Source organism: Aquarana catesbeiana, linkage group LG06, assembly GCF_042186555.1.
Source record: "Aquarana catesbeiana isolate 2022-GZ linkage group LG06, ASM4218655v1, whole genome shotgun sequence".
In the NCBI taxonomy this organism is placed as follows: domain Eukaryota; kingdom Metazoa; phylum Chordata; class Amphibia; order Anura; family Ranidae; genus Aquarana; species Aquarana catesbeiana.
In genome coordinates this window covers 252,389,403-252,411,646 of record NC_133329.1, presented here as the reverse complement: position 1 = coordinate 252,411,646, position 22,244 = coordinate 252,389,403, and the positions used below count along the sequence as shown (strand labels likewise).

General features: G+C 41.2%; 1 protein-coding gene across 2 annotated transcripts in view; it reads right to left on the bottom strand.

Moving 5' to 3' along the window:
• MFSD6 (major facilitator superfamily domain containing 6) overlaps window positions 1-22,244 on the bottom strand; it is a 132,578-nt gene that overhangs the window by 94,642 nt on the left and 15,692 nt on the right. For both annotated transcript variants that reach the window (XM_073633211.1, XM_073633210.1), the window contains exon 2: window positions 16,385-17,961. In XM_073633211.1, coding sequence (XP_073489312.1) covers window positions 16,385-17,916 — 1,532 coding nt within the window. In that variant the 5' untranslated portion in view covers window positions 17,917-17,961. The remainder of the gene's footprint in view (window positions 1-16,384; window positions 17,962-22,244) is intronic.

Genomic DNA, 22,244 nt, shown 5'->3' with positions numbered 1-22,244 from the left:
CACACATACATACATACATATACACACAGCGGGGACGGAAAGTATTCAGACCCCCTTACATTTTTCACTCTTTGTTATATTGCAACCATTTGCTACAATAATTTAAGTTTATTTTTTTTCCTCATTAATGTACACACAGCACCCCATATTGACAGAAAAACAGTGACATTTTTGCAGATAAGTCCTCATGCACACGGACGTTTTTACAGCTGCTTTTTTGAGCTTTTTTTGCAGCTTAAAAAGGCCTGTCTATGTTAGTCTATGGCTTCATGCCCACCTAGGCGTTTTTGAGCTGCAAGTGGCATAGGCGTTTTTAAGCTGTAAAAAAAACCCAGGACCAGTGGGTTCTGAAAGACGTTTTTCAGCTGTAAAAACGCTCTAACGCTGAAAAACGCCATTCACCAACTTTTTTAGCGTTTTTGATCCATTGAAAAAAAAAAAATTGAAAAAAAAAAAAAAAAAAACGCTCAAAAACGCTAACGCGGAAAAACGCTCAAAAAACGCTCAAAGACGCTAAAAAACGCTATTGCAAAAACGCTGAAAAAAGTTTAAAAAAATTACTGCAAAGATACTGGCGTTTTCATAACGTTTTTTTAACAGCCTGTGTGCATGAGGGCTAAAAAAGAAAAAGTGAAATATCACATGGTCCTAAGTATTCAGACCCTTTGCTCAGTATTTAGTAGAAGCACCCTTTTGATCTAATACAGCCATGAGTCTTTTTGGGAAAGATGCAACAAGTTTTTCACACCTGGATTTGGGGATCCTCTGCCATTCCTCCTTGCAGATCTTCTCCAGTTCTGTCAGGTTGGATGGTAAACGTTAGTGGACAGCCATTTCTCCAGAGATGCTCAATTGGGTTTAAGTCAGAACTCTGGCTGAGCCATTCAAGAACAGTCACGGAGTTGTTATAAAGCCATTCCTTCGTTATTTTAGCTGTGTGCTTAGGGTCATTGTCTTGTTGGAAGGTAAACCTTCGGCCCAGTTTGAGGTCCTGAGCACTCTGGAGAAGGTTTTCGTCCAGAATATCCCTGTACTTGTCGGCATTCATCTTTCCCTCAATTGCAACCAGTAGTCCTGTCCCTGCAGCTGAAAAATACCCCCCCAGCATGATGCTGCCACCACCATGCTTGGTGCCTGGTTTTCTCCACACATACCGCTTAGAATTAAGGCCAACAAGTTCTATCATGGTCTCATCAGACCAAAGAACCTTATTTCTCACCATCTTGAAGTCCTTCAGATGTTTTTTAGCAAACTCCATGCAGGCTTTCATGTGTCTTGCACTGAGGAGAGGCTTCCGTCGGGCCACTCTGCCATATAGCCCCGACTGGTGGAGGGCTGCAGTGACGGTTGACTTTCTACAACTTTCTCCCATCTCCCGACTGCATCTCTGGAGCTCAGCTACAGTGATCTTTGGGTTCTTCTTTACCTCTCTCAAAGGCTCTTCTCCCCCGATAACTCAGTTTGGCAGGATGCCCAGTTCTAGAAAGGATTCTGGCCAACCCAAACGTCTTCCATTTAAGGATTATGGAGACCACTGTGCTCTTAGGAACCTTAAGTGCAGCAGAACATTTTTTGTAACCTTGGCCAGATCTGTGCCTTGCCACAATTCTGTCTCTGAGCTCTTCAGGCAGTTCCTTTGACCTCATGATTCTCATTTGCTCTGACATGCCCTGTGAGCTGTAAGGTCTTATATAGACAGGTGTGTGGCTTTCCTAATCAAGTCCAATTAGTATAATCAAACACAGCTGGACTCAAATGAAGGTGTGGAACCATCTCAAGGATGATCAGAAGAAATGGACAGCACCTGAGTTAAATATATGAGTGTCACAGCAAAGGGTCTGAATACTTAGGACCATGTGATATTTCATTTATTCTTTTTTAATAAAGCGGCAAAAAATTTTAACAATTCTGTGTTTTTCTGTCAAAAAGGGGTGCTTGTGTGTACATTAATGAGGGAAAGAAATGAACTTAAATGATTTTAGCAAATGGTTGCAATATAACAAAGAGTGAAAAATTTAAGGGGGTCTGAATACTTCCCGCCCCCACTATACTATATATATATATATATATATATATATATATATATATATATATATATATATATATATATATATATACACACACACACATATATATATATATATATATATATATATATATATATGTGTGTGTGTGTATATATATATATATATATACACACACACACACACATACATACATATATACTCACACTCTCAGAACATTTGAACATTTTTCAGCACACTATGCTCAAAAGGTTGCCTACCCCTGCTCTAAACCAACTGCATGTTCATTATCTACACTAAATACAACCCTAGGAAATGTAAACATGAATGTTTACCTGACCTTATAAAGCATTAGCAAGAAAATGCCAATCTGACCCCATTCTACAAACAATAATAGAGTAGGAAACACCTAGAACCTCTTGTCAGGTTTTTAATAGTCACTGGACAGATTTACTCTAAAAGTCCTGGTAAACATCGCCACTAGGACAGAAATCCATAGGCATTCCAAAAAACAGGGGGTGGGCAAAAATGTGTCAAAAATTATAACTGTTGGAGATACAAAACATCTGAGAAGCGATTTCCCTGGTTTTTGGAGAGATTTTCTTCTCACTTTGTTGTGACTCTAGAACAGTAGCTTGACTGAAATCTCAACAGGACACAGACTGTAAAAATAAAATAATTAACCAACCCTGACAAATGATCTGACCCTCAACTACTCGATCCAAAACTTTAACGTTTTGCCTATAGATACATTTTGAACATTACACCCAGATATTAAGTTATTGAAGACTTAAACCCTTGATAAACTTTAAAAAAGGTAAGAACAAGAGAAGTGAAAATAGGGTGGCCGCACTCCGACATATTGTCTTTAATTTGACCACTGGGCACTTAAACCCCCTTCCTAACAGACCAATTTTCAGCTTTCGGTGCTCTCACATTTTGAATGACAATTACTTAGTCATGCAACACTGTACCCATATTAAATTTTCGTCCTTTTTTTCCACACAAATAGAGCTTTCTTTTGGTGGTATTTGATCACCTCTGGGTTTTTTATTTTTTGTGCTATAAATGAAATATTGAGTATAGCCTCACATATTATTCAGTAGTATACAGTATAAAAGTACCATCATCCAGATTGACAAGTAAAAACATAAGGAAGGTGGGGATGTGGGGGCAGTTGCCAAGGCTGGCCAATACACAAACACCCAAAAGAATTAAATGGACTGGATAAAAAGCCAGGGTATCACCAAAAATTGCTACAAACAGGGAAAATGGGTCGTCCATATGGATCTGACAGTTAGGGACATTGTCGGCACCATGGGACACAAAGCAGGCACACTGATGGATTGTACCTGAGCGTGATATGTTCCACATCATCAGGAACAAAGCCCCTTCCTTCCTGTTCCCCTTTGCCCCCCTCTCTCCAATCGCCCGTTTTTCCCCCTTCCTCCCTCCTTCTTGCTTTGTGTCTTTTCTTCCCCCCCCCCTCTCTCTACCCTCTTTTCCCTCCCCCCCTTTTTCTCTCCCTCTCCCCCCCCCCCTTTTCTCTCCCTCTCTCCCCTCCATCTTCCTCTCCCTGTCCCCCTTCAAACACAGACTCCACTCTGGTTCTTTCATCACTGGACTTTACCATTTTTTAATATTCATATACATACTATCAATATTGATTCTGATCATTATTACCCCAATTAGAGATGGTCATCTACAATCCCCCTTGTCTGCCATGGGGGGAAACTTTGGGATCCTGTTGCTAGCCGTTTTTTGGTCCATCCTGGTAAGCAGACTTTCTTGTATTAACACTGGTTGTAACACCCATTATGCCTTGTAATTATTGTATATATTTTGTATGCATTTTTTATGCACTGTTTCTTTTTTAATGCATTGATCTCTTTTAGACCTCCTATCCTCCTGAAGAAGCGGTTTATACCACAAAACCGGTAGAGGAATTTTTGAGGAAGTCTCTATACCCCACCTTAACAGAAACTGTACGGGGGAACCTGTTATAAGTTAGTTATATGTGGTGTATATTTTGTCATATATCCATTTTAAAACATTTTTTGCATACGGTTATAGAATAAAAATTAGCATTTTATCATATCAATCCTGTCTTTGTATCAGTACCGAGACAGTCCATTTAATTCTTTTGGGTGTTTATGTGTATTGGTCAGCCTCGGCAACTGCCCCCACATCTCCACCTTCCTTATGTTTATTTGTGCTATAAATGAAAAAAAGACCGTAAATTTTGTAAAAAAAAGTGAATTTTTCTTAATTTCTATTATAAAATTTTGCAAATAAGTAATATTTCTTCATAAATTTGGGCAACAATTTATACTGCTACATATCTTTGGTAAAAATAACCCAAATTAGTGTATATTATTTGGTCTTTGTGAAAGTTATAGAGTCTACAAGCTATGGTGCCAATCACTGAAAATTGATCAATTTGATCACACCTGATATACTGACAGCCCATCTCATTTCTTGAGACCCTAAAAAGCCAGTAAAGTACAAATACCCCCCAAATGACCAGGAGGCACTGGTGGGCACAGGCAGCACTGATGTGGCACTGCAGTGGCACAAATGAGCACTGATGGGCACAAGTGGCACCGATTAGCACACAGGCGGCACTGGTGGGGCACTGCAGTGGCGCAGATGAGCACAGGTGGCACCGATGGGCACTGGTGGCACAAATGGGCACTGCTATATATGAAAAAACTCAGTTGGGCACACGATAGCTCTCCTCTCGCGCTGCATCAGTGTGAGGAGAGGAGAGCGATGAACTCCTGATGACCCTGCTTTGTTTACGTTTGTGATCTCTCCGTCATTGGTAAAGGGCCGCTGTCATTTGCCTTTACCGCGATCCGTGTTGCGCCGGGTCCCGTGAACCCGGCGAGCATGGATGTTCCCGTGTGCGCACCCCAGCGGTTTTCTGGGAGGACGTCAATCTATGCCCTCCCAGAGTTATCGAACCACAGTGTAGCTGTCATTCAGCTATGGGCCATTTGTTAAGTTGTTAACAAACGTTAGTCCATACACCAACAGAGGCACAGGTACAGATGATAGCTAACGAGTTTCGCACCGTCAATGGCGCTTAGTCATTAGCGCCATTAACAGTGCGAAGCGCATCAGATATTATCTGTATCTGTGCCTCTGTTGGTGTATGGACTATTTTTACTTCTCTTGTTATTACCTTTGCTGAGCCAGCAACCTTCACCTCCTGAACACAAGGATGGTGTGAACAAAGGGCTATCACCTGGAGCAGTAATTTCTTTGAATCTCTAAAAAGGTAAGACTGATGAAAAAAAAAAAAAAAAGTAGGATTTTTTTTTTTTTTTTACTTACCATAAAATCCTTTTCTTGGAGTACATTATGGAACACATGATCAGTATTCAGGTACACTGGGATGTCCAAAAACAATCCAATTGAGGGGCAAGCAATAGAGCAAACAAAAGGCTACACAGGTAAAACAGAGTCGGCTCAACAGAGTTTACAGAGGTGCCCGACTAACCTTCACATAAAAGCCGGCATCAACTGAACGTCAACAAAAGTCGTAACGGGGGGGGGGGGGGGGACGACACGTGACAGCCTTGCAAATCCAAGAAACAAATGACTGCCAATTAAAAGCCCAAGAAGCATTAACTGATCTAGCAGAGTTGTGCCTTGGCAAGGAAAGGACCTTGCCACTGAGATCAGAAGCTTTAATGATGAGCTCTCAAATCCACCTAGCGATAGTACAATAAGGAGTAGGCTGTCACCTATAGAGACAAAGAGTCAGACTGCTGGAGGAGAACCAATGGGAATGAAACCCTGTACAAAAGCCTTCACTAAAGGAGTGAAATGCAAGTGGTCTTTGAAAAAGAACCACAAATACTGAGATTTGACTCTTGATGGTAACTTGAAGGCCAAATACTGAACCAAAACGAACCGAAGTAAGGACAGGATTCATCCCACAGAGTACTTACAGGGAGGAAACTGCCTTGTCCCACACCAAGAGAAATATGCTTTTCAAGTGTGATGGTAGACATTGGGAGAAGTCTAGTTCTTAGCTTTCAATAGTGCAAGGATGACCAAATTCAAAAGGTTCCTGTCCCTCAGGACCTAGTCTTCAACAGCCAAGCCGTTTAAACCAGTAACCTAGAAGCAGGGCGACAAACTGTACCTTTGGGACAGAAGATCCATACATTCTGAGAGAGCCCATGGAGTGTCAACCAGGTACCAGGCGAGATCTGAGCACCGTGTCTTGCTAGGCCAGTTCAGTGAAATGAGAATCAACAGAATGTCTTCCAATCCTAATGAGTAGGGGAGGAAGGAGCTTCAAAGCATGAAGGGAGGAAGGAGCTTCAAAGTATGAAAGGCGTAGATCGGAGTCAACAGAGCCCTAGGGAGGATTTGGTGGGGGACCCTACATAGACCTCTCTACCGAAGGTCTTTGTAATCCAGACCACATTAACCTGATTATTGTATCCTCTGAAGACTCATGAGGGGTTCCCCCCCCGCCCCCCCCTCAATGTCGATGTAAATGCACAGAGCTCTCTGCTATTCATCTATACCCGGCATACTGAATATTGTTGCATACCTTATCATTGAGTGTTTAGGACACCTTGGAGCCTAGTGACATATTCCCTCTTGGTTTACATATTTTGCTTACCCACTGACTTATCTTCTATGTGATTAAGTTCTGATTGTATGAGCATCTAGATGCATTGTGTGCGTTGTCTGATATCTGGCACATTTGGCATACTGTCTCTGACCGATCTCTATTGTAGTATATAGTTCCTTCTGAGAAAGTGGCATAAGTGAAACATGTCGAGCTATATCTGAAGGGATGGTGGAGAGCTCCGTTTGACATTTGTACTTCAAATTTGATGGTATATTATTATCATACAGTTCTACCAGTTGTGGACCACCACCCCTAACTATAAATGGTGCTGAATGCTACCATGTTTTTTAAAATGTAGAGGTTTTTTAATGTAGAATTTATATCATTCATGTGCCAATAAAATTTGTATTTCAACTGTTGAAGTTGTCCCCATAAAGTCCATTAACAAATAATTTTGTGATCCAAAAAAAGTTTGTTGGACCTGGAAACAAAAGTTTGTTTTTGGCATCGTCCACCTTTTACGCAGGTTTTGGAACACATCAGAGTGAAGAGTCCATTCTCCGTCCAGATGTTGTTGACAACTGAAGAAGTCTGCACACAATTTTCCACGCCTGGGGTGTGCACAGCATATAGAGCAGAAACTTGAAATCCTGTACAATCAGATCTTTTTCTTTTGAGCCTTGAGACTCCAGGTTCCTCCCTTATGGTTGATGTAAGCCACTGTTGTGGCATTGTATGACTGAATCCTGGTTGAATGAGCTTGCAGACAAGAGGTTCAGTATTGGATGAATAACCAAGTTCCAGAATACTGATCAGTAGCCAAGCTTCTGGCATCGACAAGTCCCTTGTACTAGGGTTGCACTGATACCGATATTGGTGCCAATACTAAGCATTTGCACGAGCATCGTTACACGTGCAAATGCGCCGATACCTGAAACCGATACCATCAGGTTCGGCTCTGTCAGCACGATTCCCCCACTGACTGAGGATGAGCTCAGGCGTGTTCGCAAGCCGCATATGCAGAGCCCACCAGGAAGTCGGCACTGCACAGCGCTAATCACAAGCAGCGAGACATTTCTCGATCTCTGCAGCCGCGCATCGGGACAATGACTCACTGCTTGTGATTAGCGCTGTGCAGTGCTGACCTCCTGGGGGGCTCTGCACGCGCGGCTTGCCAACACGCCTGAGCTCATTCTTACCGCTGACAGATGAAATGTATACAAAAGAATGCAGGCAGTCAGTTGTTGAGGAGCGGGGCCGCTGTGTCCTTACAACCAATGACATTTCAGCTGTCAGTGGGGATTTCCCTTGTCCACAGTGGACCCGCCCTGGCTCCGCCCCTCCCATGCTGGCTCAGCTCCCTCCCTCTTAGCTCCGTTTTTGTGTTCTCCGGCGATGTGCTTCTCCTCCTCGGGCGCCTCTGCGGGTTGACAGATCTGCCTGCCTGGTGAGTAGTGTGTCCTGCACTGAGCCAGGTTTTGCTCCTGCAGAACTTCTTGGAGGGGGAGGGCGGGTCTGCTGGGTGCTGTAGTGCAGTGATTGAAAGTGTGTGGGTTCCCAAATACCCACTTTCCCCTCGCCCAAAATAATAGCACAAAAATAGCACCTGCCCCCTCTCTCCACCCTAAATAACTCCCCCCTCTCCACCCTAAACAATAACAGCCTCTCCACCCTAAACAATAACACCCCTCCCCGCCTCTCCACCCTAAACAATAACTCCCTCCCCACCTCTCCACCCTAAACAGTGACCCCTTCCCCACCAAAAAAAGTTTACGAGTACTTGAGGAAAAGTATCAGTACTTGTACTCAGTCTTAAAAAACTGGTATCAGTGCAACCCCACCTTGTACTAAGAGGGTACACCTAGGAATCGTCCCCAGCCTATTAAGCTGGCATCCATCAGGAGCACCTTCAATTCCAAACTAGAGATGCACAGATTATTCCTTAAAGAATCAAAAATCACAATTCTACCCCCCTCCCACTGATTCTATGTAACAGTGCAGAGTTTTCTGCTCACTTCTGACAGCTGACAAAAAATAAATAAAAAAAATCCAGGCATCCTGCCAAGTTTATCTCAACATCAGAATAACTATAAACAAAAGTAACATTTCTTCTTAGATCAAACGAATGAATGTAGGTCTGTAAATGAGACCAGTTTAACCACTTAAAGACTAAACATTTATCAGACATTTGTTGCTTACAAGTTAAAATCAATATTTTTTGCTAGAAAATAACTTAGAGCCCCCAAACATTAAATATATGTATGTATATATATATATATATATATATATATATATATATATAAAAACTTTTTTTTTTTTTTTTTTTAAAGAGACTCTAGAGAATAAAACGTTGGTCGTTGCAATATTATATGTCACACTGTATTTAAGCAGTGGCCTTCCAAACGCAATAATTTTGGAAAAAATACACTTTAAGGAATAAAAAAAAAAAAACTAAAACAGTAACGTTAGCCCAATTTTTTTGTATAATGTGAAAGATGATGTTACGCTGCGAGAATCATGATCTTTATTCTAAGCAAAAAAATATTGATTCTCATTTTAGCCATAATCGTGCAGCTCTATTCCAAACTAGGGTTGCACTGATACTAGTATTGGTATCGGTGCCGATACCGAGTATTTACACAGGTATTAAGACTTGCGCAAATGCACTGCTCGGTTCTTTGAGCCGTCAGTGGGTCTCCCCTGTTGACAGCTGAAGTGTTTAAGATGTCCAGTAATTGGATTTGTCAAAAAAAAAAAAAAAAGCAGCCGGTGTTCTGCCGAATAAGTTCCGCTCGGCGGATAAGTTCCTCACTCTACTGCGCATGCGCAGTACGATCCGGCGGAAATAGCCGAAGCGGAACAGCTGAAAATCAGCTGTACACGGCGCCTGTAAGAGGGTCGCTCGCCACGCTTCGGGCACGGCCTCGCTGCGCTCGGCTCTTTTAGATTCCCCCTCTAGGTCCACTTGGATGGTGGGGAAGGAATCTGGACCCAGAGCGCAGGCGCCGTGTACAGCTGATTGAAGCGTTTGAGCTTCGGCCATCTCCGGCGGCTGACAGTAGTTGGTACTGCGCAGGCGCTGCGCCTGCGCAGTACAGGGGAGGAACTTATCCGCCGAGGGAACTTTCTCGGCAAGACACCGGCAAGGTTTATTAACAACACTGCTCATCAGCTGAAACACTAAAATTAAGAAACATTGTTTCCTTTTGTATCTTTCTGTTTCTTCATCTGCAGATCAAAGGGATGAACAAATGTTCCTCTGTTTAAAACCTTATTAATCCTTAATTTATTCTAATCAGCCTTAATTAAGTCCCTATTCTCCTCCATTTAATTACCGTATTATTTTTACGCTTTTTTTTGTTCACGTCTATTTTATAAACGATAAACAAATGAAAACTTTTTTTTGTTTGCTTTGTTAATATATATGTGTAAAAATATTCACTAACATAGATTTACACATTTCACATTGAAAAAGCGCAAAATTAAAAAAAATAAATAAAAAAATCAATTTCATTTGTAAATAAATTTTCAATGCTTTGTACTATTGCTGACAGCTGAAGTGAAAACAAAACAGTTGCAGTAGGCATCAGCGAGTACTAAAAAAAGAAAAAGTAGTAGTAGTAGTAGTAGTAGTAGTAGTAGTAGTAGTATCGGTACTCGTAAAAAAAAAAATAAATAAAAAAAAATTAAAAATGGTATCGATGCATCCCTATTCCAAACCATTTGAAGGAAGCTTGATCCTGCTGGTCAGATGTATAGAACAAACGAATGCCGCATACACACGAGCGGAATGTCCGACAGAAAAAGTCAGACAGAAGATTTTCATTGTCTATTCCGATCGTGTGTAGGCCTCATCGGACTTTTTGTTTTTTCGAAAATTCTGACGGACCTAGAAATGGAACATGTTCTAAATATTTCCGACGGAACCAATTCCTAACGGCAAAACCGCTAGTCTGTATGCTGTTCCGACGGACCAAAGACAACGCATGCTCTGAAGTACAAGACGGAAGCTATTGGCTACTGAGCTTCCTTTTTCTAGTCCCGTCGTACGTGTTGTATGTCACCGCGTTCTGGACAGTCGGACTTTGGTGTGACCGTGTGTATGCAAGACTGCTTGAGCGGAATTCTGTCGGAGTTCCGTCAGAGAAATCTTCGCAGTTTATTCCGACGGCAAAACCGGTTGTGTGTATGCGGCATAAGAGTAAAATTGGGCATATGGCGCAGCCACGGAACAGGAGGTTCCAGTTGCTGAAGGCTAAAGGATCAATCAGGATAGATCCATGCAGTTGGTCTGGCAGTTGGACACGGTTGCAGGCGAGGCCCTGCAAGGGACAAAAAAAAGCCTTGGAACGGGCTTCTAGCTTTTCATCTCGTGTCTTAACATGGGGATATCCTCAGTAGGGCTGAAACAACTAATCGATTAATCGACAACTAATCGATTATGAAATTAATCGATTACTATTTTCATAATCGATTAATCGGCCAGTAACATAATGGGGTTAAAAAAAAACTAAAATGTGCCCTTTATAGTACAAAAAGAGCAAATAATCGCTACTGTAAGTATTACTTTCACAGTTCTACAGTAAAAAAAAATTACAGTAGTGATTATCTGCTGTTTTTTGTACTATAAAGGGCCTATTTTTGTTTTTTTTACCCCATTATGTTACTAAATGTCTTAGACCTGGTTCACATCTATGTTTTTTTGCAGAAACGCACTACAGTTCATCTACATGGGTTTCCTATGGGACACGTTCACGCAAAACTTTTTTGGTTCAAAAGACTTCAATAGAGAAGCTGCAGAAAAGCATGTAATGCGTTTTTGCAGCAATTTGTGCTTTTTAATCTGCCCAACAACAAATTGGCCAAAAAAAAGCAAAATGCAAATCGCAGCAAAAACACGTGCACAAAAATCAAAACGCACTGCAGAAACAGATCAAAAGCAAACTGCATAGGCGTGTACCGAGCCTTATGCTGGCCACACGGATCAATTTTCAGAAAAATCTTTGTACATTCGCTGAATGAAAGAATGTTGTTTGACATTTTCACTTGTTTTTAACATTGTTTTTAAAATGAATGTCATTTCTGAACGAAAACCACACACACTGTCTGAAAATTCCTTTGACCAAGTTTTCTATTATTTCCAAATTTTCCCGTCACTGTGGTTGAAAATGAACATCGATTTGACCCCACTAACGATTAGAAAATCGAACGAACGTTCTTAAAATTACATTATTTGTTTTTATTTTTAATTTTAAAAAATTGATCTCTGATGATTATTTACCAGATTCACCCTTTAATAGTATATACAGTATATCTCCTCTAATAGTATATACAGTATATCTCCTCTGTCTGTTATACTCAGAGTGGATTAGATATTTTGCTCCCTAACCATATAGTTGGTTATTTATATTTACCACTGCATATAGATATTTAAGAATAAATTGCCTTTTTTTTAAAACTTTACATATTAACTAAAATTATACACCACACTTTTTTTTTAAGGTTATTAACCGATTAATCGAAACAATAATCGGCCAACTAATCGATTATGAAAATAATCGTTAGTTGCAGCCCTAATCCTCAGCAAGGGCAATCAAATTCTTAAGGCAGGAAAAGCTTGTGTTCAAAATGGAAACAGGCCATTCTAGAACTCCTCCACAGGGTATTGCTGGGCAAAAAACACTAAAGAAAAAAGTGGAACTTTTTTCATCCCAATTACTATACAGGACCAGATGCAATAGGGAATGCACTGGTAAAATCTTAACAGGTTGAGGGCATTATAGAGTGCCCAGGCTAGTCACTTTAGGGCAGCGTTTCTCAACTCCAGTCCTCAAGGCGCACCAACAGGTCATGTTTTCAGCATTTCCACTATTTTGCACAGGTGATTTGATCAGTTTCAATGCCTTAGTAATTACCACAGCCGTTTCATCTGAGGGAAATCCTGAAAACATGACCTGTTGGTGCGCCTTGAGGACTGGAGTTGAGAAACACTGCTTTAGGAGAAGTTGATGCAGGCAGCTACAGATACAGGCATATGCAGACTGAGTGAAAATGGGTTAAAATTGCATTTTTAAACTACCTCGATGGGGGCACTTTCACCCCCCTCCTTCTTGGACCAATGTTCAGCTTTCTGTGCTCTTGCACTTTGAAATTACAATTTTTATCATTTTGTTCACACAAATAGAGCTTTTCTTTTGGTGGTATTTACTGTATTTATTGGCGTATAACACTCACTTTTTCACCATGAAAATTGGGTGCAAATAGCGTGTGCGTGTTATACGCCAATACTTCAATTTTAGCTGCCTCGGAGGGGACAGGGAGGGGGGCAGGACGAGTGCCGTCAGACTACATACAGTGAGAATCGCCTGTTTACTTGGCGGCCTCTGTAATAGAAAGTCCCGTCTCCTGGGCCGCCATTGGACCACTGTTCTGTCTATCGTAGGAGATTCTCACTGTATGTAATCTGTCGGCGCTCGTCTCGCCGCCCTCCCTGTCCCCTCTAGGCTGCAGATGGGCATCGATCAGGCTGCACTGATGGCAATGGTGAGGCTGCTGCATTGATGGCACTGGTGAGGCTGCTGCACTGATGGCACTGGTGAGGCTGCTGCACTGATGGCACTGGTGAGGCTGCAGATGGGCATTGATCAGGCTGCATTGGTGGCAATGGTGAGGCTGCAGATGGGCACTGACCCTTATTTTGCTTCAAAGTTCCTTATTTAAAAAATATTTTTTTCCCTGAAACTTCCCTCTTAAAATGAATGTGCGTGTTATACGCCGATAAATACAGTATTCACCACTGGGTTTAGAAGAGCAAAGATTTTGAAAAAAATATACATATTTTCTACTTTATGTTTTAAAAGAAGTCCAATACAAACAAATTTCATCATACATTTAGGTCAGAATGTATGCTGCTACATGTCTTTGGTAAAAAAAATCCTGATAAGTGTATGATAATTAGTATAAAAATTATAGTCTACAAGCTATGCTACGCATAATTGAAAACGTATCAATCCTGATGTACTGACTGCCTATCTCATTTCTTGAGGCCCTAAAATGTCAGGACAGTACACATATCCCACAAATGACCCTTCTTTGTAAAGATGACAGTTCAATGTATTTAGTAAGAGGCATAGTGAATTTTTTAAATTTGCAATTTTTTTTGCCCACAACTGTTTGGAAAATTATTTTTTTTTTCCCCTCCGCAAAATTGTCATATTAACAAGTTATTTCTCACACATGGCATAGGTAAACTTGCAATTACACCCCAAAATATATTCTGCTACTCCTCCCGAGTATGGCAATACCACATGTGTGGGTCTTTTCCACAGCCTGGCCACATACAGAGGCCCAACATGCAGGGAGCACCTTCAGGTGTTCTAGGAGCATAAATTACATATTTAGTTTCCCGAGTACATTTTTAAAGGCCCTGGAACACCAGGACAGTGGAATTACCCACAAAATGACCCAAATTTTGGGTTGTCCCCAGAAGTGTAATAGAGGGGGAATATTCCAATGGGGACACTAGTTCTGGTGACCTGTGGGTCCCCAAGGAATTCCCTTAATGTGCAGGAATTTTTCCTATTTGGCTATGGGGGACAGAAAGTGAAGGGAGGTCTGCACAATGGGACAGACACAGCAAAATAAATAGAAAAATCTGACAGGTGGTATAGCCCTCATTTACTCTATCCAAATTGGAAAAAAAAAAGTTTTGCCTATAGTTATACTTTAAGTTTTGGAGTCATGTCTGCATACTGAGACTCGTTGTGTACTAAGTCCTTAAATAAGGATAGGGTGCAGTCCTCCCTGTCCTTGCTGACAATGCAGAAGCAAAATTGAGAGGAAAAATCAGAGATGGACTGAAGGAATCTGGCTGTAATTTTCCCCATAAACTGACACATTAGTGGAGAATTCTTTCCTAGACAACACAGAGGAAGGGTTACCCTTGAAGGGGTTAAGGAAAACACAGAGGAGTGCTCTGACTCAGGCATGGAACAGTGATCTAGGTCATCAGTGTCCTTTGGAGAGAACACAGAAAGATCCCCTGCACAGTTAGCGGATCACAAGCTGGCCAGGCTCCCATGACAGCTGCTGCTCTTGTGCTTATGATCCGCCATACTAGTTCAAAATGAGAAATATCCCTCAAGGGTACTCACAAATTTCACAGAGGAGGAAAGGTAAATGCTATCTGTAACCAGATCACTTGTAAGGCAGCAGATAGCCTAGGTACTGTCCAGAGGATCCTGGAACCAATGGTGGTGCAGAGGAGAGGGCAGGGAGGCATGCACAAAGAAAATGGGCACGTATGTGCAACGCCTTACGCAGAGTCCAGCAGCAATTCTATCATTCAACGTACCTGCATAATACCCTATAATGTACGATTAGGAGAGACTAAAGGGGAATTTATCAAAATTAGAAAAGCCTAAAGCCCAACTCCGGGAAGCTATAAAATTGGAAGGGTTACCTGGTCTTTTTGTCAAAGGGAGAGGGAAAAAAAAAAAACCCATGTCTTTACTTTTACCGATTCTCCGCTCTCCAGGAGATGGTGCTGCCCCTCACTGCAGCGGTAGACTGCCCCTTACCATCCTCCGATTGAAAGCAGGGACATGGACTCTGCATTGGTCTTGATGATGTCAGGACCTTAGAGCAGTGGAGTGTTGGGGACTGGTCTAGCAGTGGGGAGGAGGGAGAAGTGGAGGAGAAGGTAAGTTGATCTGCTTTTCTGTGTTTCCTAAACCAGATTGAGCAATTAACCCTTACAGTGCAAGCACGGCCCCATTGCAAGGGATACTTTTAGCTTCCCCAGAGTTAGGCTTTAAAGGCCATCTCTGGGCAATTTCTTTTTTTTTTCTCCCATGCAGTGGGGCTGTGCCTGCACTGCATGGGTCAACTGCTCATTTTTTCTTTTACAAAGTTTATACACACCTGATCCACCAACTCTCCGGAACACTACGCTCCCAAACATTCCAGCGCTGGACTTCTCCTGTCTATGGAGCGTGCTCTGGGCATGCTAACGTCAGAACCGTCCATTTTCAAGAGCGTTGGAGTGGATGCCCGTTTGGTCTTGTGTGGAGAGGTTCGGTTGATCAGGTAAGCATATATCTCTGCTGTCCCCTCCCCTAGAATAAAAGGAGCAGTTAACCCATGCAGTGTGGGTCACAGCCCCACCGGGGAAAAAATGTTTGCCTGGAGTTAACTGAACAAGCTGAAGATAAAGACAATTGTTTGCCATGCACAGCTGCTCCAGATTCAACAATTTCTCCCAATGTATTTCTCCCAAAATTTAACTATTTTAACTATTTATAATCCTTATGCCGCTAGCATTAGTAAATAGATAGGAAAGTATATCATATTTACTTGTTTGAAACTTTTTTTTTTACATTTCTTCTGTCAGTTCCTAGTTTCTATGCCTAGGCAAATGATGTCATACATCCCAGGAGTCTTTAGGAGGGGCGCTCTCAACCAAACATACTGCTGCCTTTCAGGCCTGAGCTAAGGGCAGATGGATTCCAGGAAGTAAATGCTACATGAATCATCTAACCTTACTCAAGATGGGAGCAGCCAGAAATGCTAGGGGGGTGTTTTTCAAAATAATTTCTCAACAAAATAAAGCATAATACTACATGAATATTAAAAAATGAATTAAATAGCATTTATGGCTTGTCGTGCTCTGATGCAAAGCATTTCTGCTTTAAATCATTTACAAAAAAAGATGTAAAAGCAATAGTAAAAAAACAAATAAATAAATTGACAAAAAACAACTTACCTGATGTGACCGACCAGTTCAATTAGCTTGTGGCTGAAGAAATAAGCAGTCAGTTCAGATACATGACTTAGTACAGAGCAGACACCAAACAAAGTTGTAGTCCCATTAAGATCTTCCAGGTGCCAGAACAAAAAGGTAAAGACATATCCATAACCAAATCCCATGAACCAGGCTACAAAGAGTACAGATCCATACTGTACAGTGCAGATAATCTTGATCAGATCCCAAAATCTGAAATTTTGAACCATTCCCTCCATACTCTCATTTTCATTTCGATTTTGTCCTGGAGATTCTGGTTCAGAACTTAACTCCACGGGAGAGATTTCTAGGTCCTCCCTTCGCTCCTCATTTGGTTTTACATGGTGATAATGAAAGTGAAATTGTGTAGACACAATAAGTGCAACTGACATCAAGACCCCAAAAACAATGAAAGCAATCCGGTAGTTCTTATAATCAGGAGCTATACAACCAACACCCTCAATAATCACAGATACGTGGGTGTGATCTATTCCAATGCCCACTGATAACATTGCCAAGCCCCAACCAAGGGATCCCCACATTCTTTGCATTCCGTAACGGTCCCGGTGTTTACCTAAATACTGAAGCGTCACTGTATCTACAATAGTTACGGCTGGTGCACTAAAGAATTCTCCGATGATAACCACCAGCAAAATCAACAGAAATATGGTCTCTACGTCTTCTTGGTTATACTGTAGCATACTATCGGCACTCGCGTGGGTGGTAGGAGCTATTGTAGTTGTAGTAAGAGCACTATTGTTTCCATTATCGATCAATAAGCCAATATCACTGCCGTTTCTAGCTTCTCGGATAAACCGATGCACTGAGATAGAAGTTTCTTCGTAAAACCTTCCTCCCGACTCTCTTGTCTCCAGGTCAAATGGATCTTCATATAAATCTCTCTTCCGCTTGGTTTTTGTTGTAATGGAGCTTGCCTTTGTAGTCAGGTTTGATGTGGTTGGAAGGGGCAGAGTGGTTGTGAGAACCATGCTGGAGTTCGTGGGTCTGACCGGTAATGGAATTTTAGGCACACATAATAAAGCTGCTGGTTTTACAAACCCTATTCCCAAATTGAACAACACCCAGCAAAGCAAAGCAAAGAGTAAGACTATCTTTCCTTTTCTGAAGCGGTCAGCTATAATACCCCAAAAGGGGGCACTGCAAAATTCAATAAAATATCGAATCCCTACTAAAAGACCACTCTGAGTGGGAGACATGCCTAGCTGCTTGTAGTACACTGGAAGTAGGGGGTAGAGAGAGCCATACGCAGAATAAAAAAAGAAGTAGAAAACTTTTGAAATGAGGAGGTCATTGTTAATTTTAATGCAGTGTTTTTCCAACCAGTCCATGTCCTGATCGGCAGTGGAAATGAGATCAGTAGCCCCAGAGGGGTCTCTAGGTCCAGATTGGTTTTGTTCCAGGGTAACACCATTGAAAGGATCGGCAAGTACATACTTCCTCTTCTGTTCCTCCTCATCTTCAGACAGGATTGCAACTTTGTCCCCAGTAGCCATTGCCTAATAACTTCAGCAGGGCCCAAGTATAGTTATTCTTCTGTCCTGTAAAATAAAATAAAAAAAAAAGGAGGGATGTCAAGGTAATGCAATAAAACGCATATACATTTTTTGGGCTGTATTTTAGCTCAGGAAAATAAATAAATAAAGCTGTACTGAGCTTTTTCAAGGCACAGTGTGCAAGAGGCTCAACGGAATCAATAAGCGTCTTACACACGATACTCCTGTTTGAGCATCTATTTTTTCAGCCATTTTTTTTTTTTTTTTTTGCATGCATTTGCCCGCATCTTCACGAAATTGCACAAATGCATATGCGCGCATTCACAATATGTTAAATTTACATTTGCACAGCTCAGTAAAAAAATAAGCTGTACTGAGCTTTTTCAAGCTGCAGCGTGCAAGAGGCCTTAAGGCTGGGTTCACACCAAATACCGATGTGGCTCCCAGCAGGGGTCCGGTGCGTCCCCCGTTCACCGTTTCAGGTCCGACTTCAGCCAACATTTTTGGCTGAATTCAGACCTGAAAACAGACCAAAAGACGCACAGGGCTCCTGTGCAAATTCGCACCGGAGTCGCAGCAGAGATTCGTGAACCGACTCCATAGAGACTGTCAAAATCCGCATCCAATTCGCAATGGTGTGAGCCCAGCCAAAAAAGTATAACTAAAGGCAAACTTTTTTTTAGTTTTGGATAGAGTGGTGAGGGATTAGACCACCTGCCAGGTTTAGTTTATTGCTTAGTTTATTTTATTTATTTTATTGCTGTCTGTGTCCCATTTAGGCAGGCCATAGATGGTGCAAATTTCTTTCCTGCAACAATGGGTTGCAGGAAAGAAATGAGCACGATTCCCTCATCAACACAGACAGTGGTGACAAGGGAAACCCTTCTGCCAAGACATTGGGGTTTATTTACAAAAGCTGGAGTATGCAAAATCAGGCTCACTTCTGCATAGTAATCAATCCGCTTCCAGGTTTTAATTGCCAAAGCTTAAAGTGATACTAAAGTCTCGCTTTTTTCTATAAAAATAACAAACATGTTATACTCACCTGCTCAATGTAATGGTTTTGCACAGAGCAGCCAGGATCCTCCTCTTATTGGGTCCCTCTTTGGCGCTCCTGGCCCCTCCTTTCAATCAGTTTGCTATGGGAGCACCCGAGCCGAGCTGCAGCTCCCTGTGTCCATTCAGACAGAGCCGCAGCTCAGTCCCACCCCCTCTCTCCTGATTGGCTAACTGACTTTGATTGACAGCAGCGGGAGCCAATGGCGCTGCTGCGGTGTCCACATCGCTGGATCGAAATGGGGCTCAGGTATTAGGGGGGCTGCTGCACACAGGTTTGTATCCTAATGTATAGAGAAGAAAAACAACCCTTCTGCCTTTACAACCACTTGAACAAGCTGAGGTTATACATTTATTGGTTTCCATGCAGAAGTGAGCCTGATTTTACACTCTCCAGCTTTAGTAAATAAATCCTAAGACAGTGATTACTTCTAGCAGCTATAGCAGCCACTAGCAATAATCACAAGTGAATTCTGCAGGCTGGTTGTACCCAAGTTGATCGGTAGATTAGTTTAGTCTGCCCACAGACAGTTCGAACAGTCTATGGCCGACCTTAGGGAGATTCACCCTCTCCATTTGTCCTGTTTACCTTTACCATGCAAAGTGAAAGCAAATCTCAAATTTTGGGTTGACCCTAAAAGAGTAATAGAGAGGAAATCTTCTAATGTGGAAACTCGTTCTGGTGACAACCAGGGATTCCCTCATTTTGGAATCTCCACAATAATACAGATGACGGGAAAAAAAAATACAATAAAAAAAAAACCTCATGTTATAACTCTCCCAATGAAGAAAAAAAATAAATAAATAAAAACTTTGGCCTTTAGTTCTACAGTAAACACACAAATCCCTGTTCTGAGAGGATAGACAGATCGCTAGTTCTTACTAGCTAGGAACAACGATCTGTCATCTCCTCTAGTCAGTTCCATCCCCCTACAGTTAGAAAACAAACACACACACACACACACACACACACACACACATATAGGGAACACAGTTAACCCCTTGATCGCCCCCTACTGTTAACCCCTTCCCTGCCAGTGACATTTACACAGTAATCAGTGCATTTTTATAGCACTGATTGCTGTATAAATGTCAATGGTCCAAAAAAAATGTGTCAAAAATATCCAATCTGTCCTCCATAATGTTGCAGCCCGATATAAAAAAAATAAATAAATAAATAAAATCGCTGATCACCACCATTACTAGTAAAAATAAAATAAATAAATAAAAAACAACAACAATAAATAAATTAAAAAAAAAAAAAAAAAAAAAAAAAAAACATAAAGCTTTCCCCCACTCTGTAGACGCTATAACTTTTGGGCAAACCAATCAATATATGCTTATTGTGATTTTTATAACCATAAATATGTAGAAGAAGAATACATATCGCCCGACACCGAGGAAAAAATTGGCTTTAAAAAAAAAAAGAGGCTATTATAGCAAAAAGCACAAAATAGTGTTTTTTTTTTTTTTTTTTTTCAAAATTGTTGCTTTTTTGTTTATAGCGTAAAAAAAAAAAAAAAAAAAAAAAAAAAAAAAAAAAAAAAACGCAGAGATGATCAAATACCACCAAAAGAAAGCTCTATTTGTGGGGGGAAAAGGACAAAGTACGACCGCGCAATTGTCAGTTAAAGCGATGCAGTGCCGTATCGCAAAAAATGACCTGGTCATTGAGCAGCCAAATCTTCCGGGGCTGAAGTGGTTAAATCACAACCCATTTAGAAATAGATCTCTTTTTTCAGTAAAATTTAAACAGTTTTATAAATATTCCTTGTTTACGGCAATTTCTGTACATTTGGAATAAAAGCATACAATAAAAAGCTTGATAGTTCAAATAAAGAGCTACTATTTTCAGTTCTGCAGTATAATTATACAAGCAGGTAAAATGAACACTGTGTACACAAACCATTCAGAGCAGATAAAAACACAAAACACTAATACTATAGTAAACTGATAATAAGCCAACAGTGACCTTCTCTTGCTGCAACATAAAAAAAGATCCAAAGGTCATGCTGAATGCTGTGCGGGTAGCAAAGCCCTAAAAATCCCTTTATCTGAAAGACCTATGATATGGATTCCAAGATCTTTTTCCCCCAATAGTTTCCTCATTCTGTGAGTCTTAAGCCTAGTACAAACGATCAGAAAATCAGACAAAAAAAAAAAAAAAAAAAAAACACTTTGAAAGCGATAATCTCATCGTTGGTACACAGCTTTCGAGAGACAGACAATCACGACAGTTCATTCAAAATTATCCGAAGGGACAAACATGAAAATTTTTCTCATACAATACTAGAAAAAATTGGAAGAGCACGGCTACGCATGCTCAGAAATGAAAGAATACATTACAACACATTCCATCACTTCCCAAGTTGTATTCTGTCATATGAGAATTTTCGTAAAATTTAGTAACCACTTTATTTTCTGTATAAGACTAGCATGCAAAAAAAAACAAAAAAAACAAAAAAGGATGATTATTCGTCGGATATTCATGTGTAGGAGGCTTTAGGCTTCAATTATGCGTGGCTGAGCCAAGTTTTTGCCACCTTCCCCTCAAGCTGCAATAGGCTTCGCCCACCGCAGTAAAGTTCACCTGACTTGTAGCTGCACATTCAAGTAAACAGAGGTGCCATAAAGCCCAACAACCACGTTCAATCCAATTTATCACCCAAATTGGGATTTAAACAGGCCTCACATTGCTTCCTTACCACCTGGCAGTAGCCTCTGGAGTGCGATATGAGCGTAGATCAGGTTTCAGAGGCAAGGTAGATTTGGAGGTATGTCTAAATCTGCATATAAATTAAGCAATTACTTTCTGCAATCCTATTAAGATTGCTAATAGTCTACCTGTAGGGTGGCTTCACACCGCTCTGCTGCGCCTTTGCTAGAAAAAGCGCAGCTAACCGGCGTTTTTTCATGCGGGTTAGCTGGGCTTTCCCATACACTTCTATGAGTTTCTGCAGTTTTGGTGCCATTTCAGAAAGCGTACCAAAAATCCTGCATGTTGCATCTTTGGTGTGCCTTCCAGAACCACACCAAAACTGTGCAACGTCAATGAAGTCCGTAAGAGGACAGCAGGACCACATCAGGGCAGTGTAAAGCCGCTATTAGACATATTAGACTAGGTTAAAGTGTTACTAAACCCACAACAGTAAAATCAGTCTGTATATGCAGAATAGCATGCTTGTAATACTCACTGTGGAACTGAAGGGGTTAATCCTCTGCATTGTGTAAAAAGGCTATCTGACACTATATGGACAGATTCTTCTCTCCTG